General features: G+C 41.6%; 1 protein-coding gene across 2 annotated transcripts in view; it reads right to left on the reverse strand.

Moving 5' to 3' along the window:
- Positions 1-12,137, reverse strand: part of CDS1 (CDP-diacylglycerol synthase 1) — a 165,019-nt gene that overhangs the window by 121,397 nt on the left and 31,485 nt on the right. For both annotated transcript variants that reach the window (XM_068233516.1, XM_068233515.1), the window contains exon 2: positions 8,159-8,289. In XM_068233516.1, the coding sequence (XP_068089617.1) occupies positions 8,159-8,289 (131 nt within the window). The remainder of the gene's footprint in view (positions 1-8,158; positions 8,290-12,137) is intronic.

The following is a 12,137-nucleotide window of genomic DNA, read 5'->3' on the forward strand; positions in this document are numbered from 1 at the left end:
AGGTTAGAATGGATACAGGGATATGATGGAGGTTAGAATGGATACAGGGATATGACGGAGGTTAGAATGGCTACATGGACATGACGGAGGTTAGAACGGCTACATGGACATGACGGAGGTTAGAATGGATACAGGGATATGATGGAGGTTAGAATGGATACAGGGATATGATGGAGGTTAGAATGGCTACATGGACATGACAGAGGTTAGAATGGATACAGGGACATGACGGAGGTTAGAATGGATACAGGGATATGACGGAGGTTAGAATGGATACAGGGATATGATGGAGGTTAGAATGGCTACAGGGATATGACGGAGGTTAGAATGGCTACATGGACATGACGGAGGTTAGAATGGCTACATGGACATGACGGAGGTTAGAATGGATACAGGGACATGACGGAGGTTAGAATGGATACAGGGATATGATGGAGGTTAGAATGGATACAGGGACATGACGGAGGTTAGAATGGATACAGGGATATGATGAAGGTTAGAATGGATACAGGGATATGATGGAGGTTAGAATGGATACAGGGATATGATGAAGGTTAGAATGGATACAGGGACATGACGGAGGTTAGAATGGATACAGGGATATGATGAAGGTTAGAATGGATACAGGGATATGATGAAGGTTAGAATGGATACAGGGATATGATGAAGGTTAGAATGGATACAGGGACATGACGGAGGTTAGAATGGATACAGGGATATGATGGAGGTTAGAATGGATACAGGGATATGATGAAGGTTAGAATGGATACAGGGATATGAGGGAGGTTAGAATGGATACAGGGATATGATGGAGGTTAGAATGGATACAGGGATATGATGGAGGTTAGAATGGATACATGGATATGATGGAGGTTAGAATGGATACAGGGATATGATGGAGGTTAGAATGGATACAGGGATATGATGGAGGTTAGAATGGATACAGGGATATGATGGAGGTTAGAATGGATACAGGGATATGATGGAGGTTAGAATGGATACAGGGATATGATGGAGCCTACAATGGCTACATAGATATGATGAAGCCTAAAATGGATACAAGCATGAATGCATATATTGAATGCTAATTATATTATGTGCGGCTTCTACAAATAATGCCGCAGAACATGTTACTGCCCAGCAATGCACCATTTGTTACATTTGGTGGGGCGCATCAAAAATTTAAAAAGACAGGGCAAAGGCGACTGGCATTTTGCTATAACACCAAAAGTCCCGTTTTGTGCAATGGGCTATTTATACAATCTGGCAAAGCACTGCATGCAGGAGATTTTTATGATAAAGCTCTTAATTAACCTTTTTGTTAAAGTGGTCTAACACCCAGCATTTCAACTTTACTTTAAAAGATTGCTTACAGCTTATAAACTATTATGCCAGATTTTTTTTTTAGCAGAAATTCACTGAATGGATTAAACATGACATTTTAGTGCTGCATTTAGCTAGAAATGCTCCTTGTGCTTGCTTGTTTAGTTACAAATGTATCTATCTACAATGTAACAAACAAACACTGCTCTGAGAGTACAAAGAGGGCTTCCCCGGCAGGCTTTTCAAAGGTCTATTTGTATTCCAAATAAAGATACATTTGTAACTACAGATAAGAACAGATGCGGATTCCTAGTTAAATCCAACACTAAAATGTCATGTTTAACCCATTCAGTGAATTTCTGCTTAAAAAAAAATCTGGCATAATAGTTTGTAAGCTATAAGCAATCTTTTAAAGCAAAGTTGTAATGCTGGGTGTTAAACCGCTTTAAGTAGAACATCAGATATTGAGAAAGGAGTAGTTGGTAGGCACTCAGACAGCGATATACAGTGCAAGGCCCTTTAAACTTTCAGCACTGCTGCCAGTTTGCTGCCGTGTGCTCAAAGCTTCTGAAAACAAGTACAGCGTTCATATGAAGAGAAAGACCAGCATGGCACTACTCAGTTTTAGGCCGTGCACCACCAGCACCCACTGCTATCCCAGCACCCCCCTCAGGCCACGATAAGTACAATCTTTTCATGTCAATGGACTGTTGTATATTTGTACACCTATGTTTGGCCATTAAAAACTGAGTAATGCCAAGCTGGTCTTTCTCTTCCTATTCATTTTTTTTGGTTAACATGTCAGGTTTATTAAAGGGAAAAATGAGCAATACAGGGAAATACAATATTTCAGCCGTATGATATGTTTACGAAACACCACAAAGTGACACCTTACAGCATATAACAGCAATGTCCCATTAGCACATGCTACAGTTTGGGTGAGTATAACCTCATCCTTGGCACATGTAAATAACCATAAACCAGACATATCAGAATATAAAGCAAAACCGCTCATCATATAATCAAATAAGTAACACTTGAACATTATATACATACAACAGCTGCAATACCTTAACTCAACTAACATAAATCTGCTGAGAGTTAGACAGTTAACCGCATAACAGGACATGCACCTTATTTAACAAAAACCCACTGAGGCCATCTCCGTAGTGTGTAAACAATTAGACCAGAAGCAGGTTATCTCTGCGCGGCGCTGAGTGCTGAGACTGGGCGCCCCATAGCAGCAATGTAATGCTGCACGGGGCACATTGCAGTAATTTGGGGCTCAGACAGTAGCCAGACCCCGAATTACATCTCCCAGTTGCGACAACTCAGAAGGGGGAATAGTATTTAATGCCGCCGGGGAGTTTTGCGGCAGCGGGGAGAGACGTCATTTGGCTTTCCCTGTGCCAAACTGCCCAGCGCTGTAACAATATGTACTCATTAGACCTTGGTATGCATTGTACTTGTCCAATCTGCCCAAATTTTCTGATATTTAGCATATGCTCCTCTATTTTGATATATGGCTTCATAAGGCAAAATGTGGAAAAATGGAACGGATCCAATCTATAGGTGAGGGGACCACCGGCTGAATGCAATGCTTAGTTAGAAGTTTGCGCGCTATATTAAGGACTAGGAGTAGAAATGGTTTCCTATATTTCCCGTTAATATGTCCCAAAAGTATATTCAGTAAGCAGACGACCTTTGGGTCCCTAACAACCCATATAATCAAATAGAAATTTTAGAATTTTAGTCCAATATGTGTTAACTTGCGGGCAGGCCCACATTAACTGAAAAAAGTACCTCGTGCAGTTTGGCATTTAGGACATTTGACCAATGATCCCACTTGGAAATTTGCTAAAACAACAGGTGTCAAATAAGCTCTAGGAATTACATAGAGAGCTATGATATGGTCAGGAAGATTGGGTGACACCCTAACTACCACAGATAATGCCTCTTCCCACTCATCATTGTCAATAGTAGCCACCTCTCTCTCCCATTGGGGTATCTTGAGGAATGCCCTACGTGTGGCACCCGGGAGCATCAACGTGGCATAAAGGACTGCGATGAGTTGCTTAGAAGTAGGACCTGTAAAAATACTTAGTACAGTATATCTGAGTCAGCCAAATCGGTGGGAGAGACTGCGAGAGACCGTTCTCAGTAGATAGTTGAGCATAGGTCTTAATTACACCACCTTCAAGGACCTGATATAAAAATAAAACATCTTTAGAGATCCACTGCAATGGCAGATTGGAGGTTGCGCAGGTGTGGCATACTAAAATTCTCTCAAAGGGGAGTGTACTTAAGGGTACTTAAGGGGTATAAATATATACATACATATATATACATATACATATATATACCACAGTGCTCAAAACAAGTATATGCAAGTAACCATCACCATAGAAAAATGCACAAAGATTGGCCACTTCCTCTTCAGTTAAAACCACAAATGTATTCCAATCAACAAGGATTAAGTATACATTCACTTACTTCAGAGGTCCTTTCAACAGGGACCCTTAGCATATACAGCGCATATAGTGTGACAGCGCGCACAAATAAACATCAAAGTGTCAGCATTGCCCAGTCTCCAGTTCCTACTGGTTTCAGCCGTTCGGTCTCTGCTGAAAGGACCGCCGAAGTAAGTGAATGTGTACTTAATCCTTGTTGATTGGAATAAATTTGCAGTTTTAACCGAAGAGGAAGTGGCCAATCTTTGTGTTTTATTTCTCTGCTGATGGTCATATACTTGTTTTGAGCACTGTGGTGACCTGCAGAGTGCTAAGTAGAGTGCCAAAGCACTGTGTTTTTGTATACAATTGATTGATACCATACTGGAAGTAGTTACCGGAAGCAGCTGGCAAAGTTTATTATTTGAAGGAGTGCCTGTATTCTTTACTACTGTGACTGAAGTAGTCTTGAGATTTGTACCGAGACTGATAGAGGAGAAAGTCTTGGAAACTGGTCTTACCACCTCTAATATCAAAATAAAAGTGGGACAGTTGTGCCGCCAAATAATAGTAACAATCGGGAGCTGCAACCCCCCCACTCCTTTTGACTTTGCATCAACTGGAGCGAAAGTCACCGCCCTTTGTTATTCCAGAAAAGTTGGCCAAGAAGGGAGTGTAACTTAATAAAAAGGTTTTGTGGAAGGAGTAGAGTGCCATATCCTATATAATAAGTTGCCTGTGTCCCATGCCCCTGTGTCAGTAATTTTGCGCTACTGCGTTTGTGCCGCACTGACAGCCGTTGGGACAGGACGAGGACGGGCCAGTAGGGCGGGCCTGTGTGTGTGCGAGCACGATGGGTGTGCGTTTGTGCGCGCGCAGACATGCAGCGGTCGACTAGTAGTGTATGAGATCTTAGGCAACAAAATCATTTTAAATAAACTAGCATGCCCAGTAACAAACATTAAGGTACAAATTTATTCCAGGCTCGGAATTTAGTTCATACATACTTAAATATGTTAGTGAATTAATCCATTGAAGGGGGAATGAGATTTGTAACTCAGTAGGAAGTAATATATTGACTGGTAGGAGGTGAGACTTCGTCCAGTTGACACTCAGTCCTGTAAAGGACCCATAATCATCAATCGTCTGGAGTGCCGTGCCAAGGGAGATCCCTGAATCAGCCAAGTAGAAAATCAATTTTTCAGCATATAAACTTAGTTTATCAACTGTACTATGATACCTACAGCCCCGAATCCTCTCACCAACCCCCCCCCCCCCCCCCCCCCCCCGATCAGGGCAGCAAGCTGTTTAATGGCTAGGGGGCATAGGAGGGGAGACAAAGGGCACCCCTGCCTTGTACCTTTGGCCATCTCAAAGGTTCCTATTCATTTTTAAGTACAGTATAAGATTGTAAACTTGCATTAATTAGCAATGCATATAGTTTAGTGTATTGCATCCTTATCCTTTTTGCAATAAACAATCTGAAAGTACCTTTATAGCTTCTGGCAGGTAGTATCCAGTAGCCATTTACTGCCAGGATTCTTGGGAGTCACTGCTGACACCTACCCACCTCCTACTGCTATGAAATCGTAACGGTTTGTGGCTGGCAATGCAATGCAACTTTGTAAAAGCCATGTGCACCTCACATCATCCTGCTCTGCCTGCAACAAGATACCGACCATTACTCACTACTCTTTCATTAATTTTTTAAAATAAGAACATAGTGCAGCATGTGTGAGAATGTGAGACTGGTCAATGAATAATTACAGACTAAGCAGGGATGACCAAGATGGGCACTAATGAGATCCTGCAGAGTTTATATATTTTTGCAGCACAGAAGAGGTGGCTCAGGTCAGATCCTTAAAGAGACTCCGTAACAAAAATTGCATCCTGTTTTTTATCATCCTACAAGTTCCAAAAGCTATTCTAATGTGTTCTGGCTTACTGCAGCACTTTCTGCTATCACAGTCTCTGTAATAAATCAATGTATCTTTCCCCTGTCAGACTTGTCGGCCTGTGTCTGGAAGGCTGCCAAGTTCTTCAGTGTTGTGGTTCTGCTATGAACTCCCCCTTCCAGGCCCCTCTATGCACACTGCCTGTGTATTATTTAGATTAGGGCAGCTTCTCTCTTATCTTTTACAAGCTGGATAAATCGCCCTCTGAGCTGGCTGGGCTTTCACATACTGAGGAAATTCAGACAAGGGCAAAGCTGTTTGCAGGAAGAAAAGAGCAGTGCATGAGAACTGCAGGGGGAAAGAAACACGCAAATGATCTCTTGAGATTCAAAAGGAAGGGTGTATACAGCCTGCTTGTGTATGGATGTATTTTCTATGTGTGGACATACTGTACATCAACCTACTTCCTGTTTTGGTGGCCATTTTGTTTGTTTATAAACAAACTTTTTAAAACTGTTTTTAACCACTTTTAATGCGGCGGGGAGCGGCGAAATTGTGACAGAGGGTAATAGGAGATGTCCCCTAACGCACTGGTATGTTTACTTTTGTGCGATTTTAACGATACAGATTCTCTTTAAGGTGGCCACTAATGATCCAATTTCTAGCAAAAATCGTTCACTACACCATCAACGAACCAATCTTTGCTTCCTATCTATCATAACCAACCAAGAAAAAAATCCAATCGGACGACTATTCATAATCTATTGTGCCCATCAACCAAGATTATTTTCAACCAATCCGATCAGAATTTCTGATCGCACGAACGGTTTTTCGCTAGAAATTGGACCGTTAGTGGCCACCTTTAGTCACAGTAAGGGGCTGGCTAATGCCCACTCCCAGCTCCTCCCTGACTATCTCCTGTCGCTAATGACAGGATAGGGCAAGGATTCTGAACAATTCACAGGTTACTATGTGACATTCACACAGGAAGACAGGTCAGTAAACTCCACAAGCGAGGTACAGTAGTAAAAAATGAATATAAAAAGGTTTATGTGCAGTGCACCAAACTTTGTGCGCTGTAAATTATGATAAAAGCCACACAGTGTGCATGGAAGAAAGTTTTAGCCTAAACTTAGATTTTAAGCGTCTGTCTAAAGATGATTAATGAGTCGCTAATACTGATGGCTTACAGGCAAGATGAATAAGTTTGAACCTGGGTTCCAAGCTGCATGCAATTATTTTGCAAGCAAGTGTGAGTTCTATGGACATTCTATGCTTATTGGCCATTTGTGTGTGTCATAGCAGCACTAGGTAAAGAAGGAATGGGTCAGAGTAATAATTAACAATACAATTGAAAATCACAACCTAAATGTACATTATGACTGAGGAGCGCAATGTGATAGTATCCATTTCAGCTACAAGCATGGGATCAGAATAATTAGTTTGATGGAGATGCTGCCAAGAGGCATCACAAGATGGCATATTAAGCTACAAGGGGTAACAAATGACTTCCGAGGATATAGCATAGAAATGGAATGGAATTGTAGAAGGAAGAGTACTGGTAGAGACACACACAAAAAAAAAAACAAAAAAAACACAAATTTGGACTATAGCACCCAACTTTTGGCCCATGCATGAATGATTTCAATGAGAAAGGTTTGCACACCTGGTCCACACACCTGCCATGCAGGTACAAAGTATAGGTAGCAAATGGGTGCAAAAAGTCAGTAAACCGGACCACTTCAGTGGCCCTACACATACAGGAAAATATAAAATGACTTGCACACCAACACTGAGATCAAATTGCATAAAGTTTTGTATTAATAGAAAAATTGAACAAAGTTGGCTTGAGCCATAAATACAAAATGTTACAGAATGAGTATACACAATAAATGGGAGCAAATCATGTGCCCCATGGGATAATGAACCTTGTCTGATGGCTTTTAGCCAATGAGTGCTAAACAACAATTATCCATATGTACAATCAGAGAAGTAGACAACAAACAGTCAATAGCCAGAGTAGACAAAAGGATAAATAGTATACAAGGTTATCCCAAAAGGGGGTTAATACCCTGACAGCGCCGTTTCGGGGGTATCCCTTCGTCAGAGGGTATATGCCTGGGCTCCTTGGATGGCTGCTGTAGCCTGTCTACTCTGGCTATTGACTGTTTGTTGTCTACTTCTCTGATTGTACATATGGATAATTGTTGTTTAGCACTCATTGGCTAAAAGCCATCAGACAAGGTTCATTATCCCATGGGGCACATGATTTGCTCCCATTTATTGTGTATACTCATTCTGTAACATTTTGTATTTATGGCTCAAGCCAACTTTGTTCAATTTTTCTATTAATACAAAACTTTATGCAATTTGATCTCAGTGTTGGTGTGCAAGTCATTTTATATTTTCCATGCATGAATGAGGTCATGAGGTAAAATTATCCATGTGCTTTTTTATGTATTTTTTTTTTCTTTTAACTGGCCGCATTACCTGGAGGACATGCCAGATAGAGCACTGTTGAGCACTTGTGGTGTGCCATCAGTTGCTGGTGGAACATCAGGAGCTTCTGATTCAACTGCTGAGTCTCCGTCTGCCTCTGGATATTTCTCCTCAACAGTTTCCTGTGGAATTATAAAAAAAGTTACATCAAAATAGCACAATCGCAAAATAAACAAACATGGTCATCGTTCATAAGACTTTACAATTTGTTGGGCAGTTTGAGAGCTCCAACTTAGTAAGATGGACTTGGGTATATCAGGGCAAGAGGGTTTAGTGTAATTTTAACACCACACTTCCAGTACTCATAAAGCAGGAGATTTTCTTCCTGTTCTACATGATTTATCATAAAGATGAAATGAAGAGGCCAGTGCAGATGTCTTCCAATGGCACACAATGATCCTAAAGCAGGGTGAATGGTGGAGATGAGCAATCATTTCTAACAACATGCCATATATACCGGACTTTATACTGAGCTTAGTAACTGCTAATAAGCTGTTGGACACTAAACAGCTGCAAAATTGCCCATGCAGGATTTATCACTCTGAAAGTCACTGGTAAAAACAAAAAATTGTGATGAATAGTTCACTAGGAGCTCTACTAACTTGCTACAGAAAAAGAGGCAAACACATAAATACAGTAGGTTAGAAATGAAGCCAAACTACTAACAGAAACCTAGAAGAAACTTATATAATTGTTTTAATCAGATCAGTTCATAATACCATTCATTTGCAATGCCAACATTTTTGTATATTTTTTGCCTTTAATATGTTGAAAGAATCAGACTGGCTGGTTCCTGTAGCTGTGAGGGAGTAGCAGACATTCTCTCTCTCTGTACATAGATGCCCTGAATCTGCCTACCTCTTCCCTGTGCTGAAAAGAGATTAACACTTTGCGGCTAGCTCTACAGCAACAACAGAGTCTCATAATGGTGAGAATCTGAGCTACAGCGCTGGAACACAGAGTATTCCCATTAACAGCACATGTGGAAGCTTGCTGAGGAACACCCGCTGTATCACCACACCAAGGCTTTCTAGAGTGATCTCTTGGTCATATGGCTGACTTTTCCAAAGGAAATTTCTTTGCATTGAGTGAAACATCTACAAAATTTGTGTAACTAATGGCATAGTCCCCTATTTACCGTAATCTACAATGAAAAATGCAGGAGACTGAACTAAGGTGTTGATATATCATAGGGTGTATGGACTAAACTCCATTAAGCAGAATTATGTGCATAAAGTCTTACATATGATGTGTACAGTGTAATGCATTACATGTAATCTATTGCATCCTGCTCTATTTATTGTGTAGTAAGACTTTACTCACGACACTCTGCTTACTGCAGTTTAGTGCATACACCTCAAGTGTGGCTACCACTGAAATACCACTTCACACTATTTCAGTTTTAGCAGCACTTCAAAAATGTCATTAATACTACATGGCTCTGGAGCACATTATACCTAAAAATGTTGCTCTCCCCTCCATGGGTCCGTATTTACCCTGAAGATACAGTCACTAACTTTATTCTATGCTCAGTCAGAAGCACAGAAGATGTTTATCTACTCATCACTGAATCAGTAGTGCAATGAGCCTTGAAATATCTGTGCACTCCATAGCTTACCCCCGTTGTCGCTTCCTTGGAAATATTAATGTTGCTTGTCTAAAGCAAAAGGTTATAGAGAACCATGTCATCAATTTGTGATAGATTTGTAAGGCTCTGATTAGCAGATGACAACTGTATACTAAAGCAGCCAGTAATTACAGCAATCTACAGTCTACAAACCTTTCAGACTAATAACATGCTTCTCTTTATGTTCTGGTCCATATTAACATAATGGGGGAGACAATTCCCAGTTATGTTTAAGGATTGGAGTTTGGGAGAGATGAGGCTCTGGATACCATAGAGCCTGCAACATTTTGGGGGCATTTGCACTTAATACAAAAGTTTAGGTTCTCTGCAAAACCACTTTTCAATTTCTGTACAAAGCGATTCCCAAATCACTTGCTGCACCCATAAAGCCTTGCACTAATGGAAATTGCAACCACTATTCAAATCGTTAGCACTAAAAAACTCTGGAAAAAATTGCTACAAAAGCACTTAAGCGACTTCAATTTGTGATTTCTAGCAGGCCAAGCTCTAAGTAGTATGTTTGGGGTGGGCTGGGGTATATCAGGGCAAATATAAAATGAGTCATAGTCCTCAACCAAATACCCAAGCATAATAAGGCAGATTACCCTCTAAATCTACCAACATAATTAGGCAGAGTTCCCTACCTTAAATCTCCAAACATAAAAAGGCACAGTTCTCTGTAAATCCCCAAATATAACAAAGCATTTTGCCTATTTATGTTTGGAGATTTAAGGGGAGGATCTCTGCCCAACTATGATTCTGGTAAGGACTCTACTTGACCATGATTTCTTGGGGACTCTGCCGAAGTATTTTTGGTGGGCATTTTCCATATTTATGTATAATGCTTGAGCTGGCAGGCTGTCTGATTTTGACTATTTTATGTTTTTTTTTTTTGGGGGGGGGGGGGGGTGAGAGAGAGAGAGAGAGAGAGAGAGAGAGAATGAGAGAGAGAAGAGAGAGAGAGAGAGAGAGAGAGAGAGAGAGAGAGAGAGAGAGAGAGAGAGAGAGAGAGAGAGAGAGAGAGAGAGAGAGAGAATGACAGAGCGAGAGAGAGGGGGTAGATAAAGAAGAAGCACGGTCTATGTGTTTGGTGCATCCACTGCTAAATATTACATTTTGGGGCAACATGTTGCTTAACTTATGTGGGGGTTCTGCAGGCTTAATTATAATTTAGAAAGTGTAGGCTGTGCAAAGTGTCTGTTTTGTTACTTCTTAAGAGGGTTGGTTCACACTGAGGCACTTTTGGGGAGCTTTTCAGCGCTTTACTGATTGCCAGCAGTCAGCAAAGCGCTAAGACTAATGCATCCCTATGTATTCATTCCCAGTGCAGTGTTTGCGATTTACATAAATCACAAACGTGCTGCATGCAGCATTATGCCTGCAATCACAATGTGATTCTCGTTCTCTTGAATGTGAATCAAAAATGTAAATTTCTTATGCCAATCGCTGGGCGATAGCATTTGCGTTTTGAGCTCCAAGTGTGAACCAACCCTATTGATGTTTGTATAGTAACTAGGGTCTTATTTTAGGAGAGAGGGGACTTTATCAAATAATTTGCTGGGTAAGCGCACTGTCTTTCAATTCACACACTTCTAGGCTCATGCACATTCACTTGCTGCCGTGCTCAACAGGTCTTCCAGGATCCTTGGCAATGGCCGTGCCCATAAGTTGTGTGCAGATGGCTGTAAGGTAGGGTTGCCGCGATTTACCGGTATTACGGTATACCACGGTTTTACTAAGCACGGTAATCACGGTAATCACTTTTAGGAAATACCGGTTTTTGCTGTATTTCCGCATCCCCGCCACTGCTCCAGCATTGTCCTGCTCTGTGTCTCCCTTTGTAAGGAAGGCAAGCTCCCAAAGCTAGTTTCTGATTGCGGGAGGCTTGCTGACATGAGTGCAGGAGCTGGGTGGTGATGCGCGTCCTGTGATGACGCGGCCACGGCTGGAGCGCACACGGAGATCTATTTCCCCGGCAATGTATCTGCTTGTGGTTTCTTTTTATTGTGGACTGTACCACAAAGGCAGAGGGGGAGTCACCAGGTCATTCCTGCTAAATAAGTATGGCAAATGAGAAAAGGCTACAGCCCGTTCTCCCTCCTGCTAGATGTATGCAGCCCCCTGCCTCCCCCCGACTGCAGAACTGACATAAACACTGATACAGATCAGTGTTCAAAGGAATGTCCAGCTCTCCTCCCCCATGAAAATGAGTATGCCGCCCGCCCGGGAGAAGGAGCGAGAGACGTACTGCACGTGGAGAAGCTGAAGCTTATGACACCAGATAAGCAGTGTTGCTGTGTGAGAGGTGCTGTGTTTGTATGAATGCAGCTAGTGTGTATATGT

This window comes from Hyperolius riggenbachi, chromosome 1 (genome assembly GCF_040937935.1).
Source record: "Hyperolius riggenbachi isolate aHypRig1 chromosome 1, aHypRig1.pri, whole genome shotgun sequence".
NCBI classification, from domain to species: Eukaryota; Metazoa; Chordata; class Amphibia; order Anura; family Hyperoliidae; genus Hyperolius; species Hyperolius riggenbachi.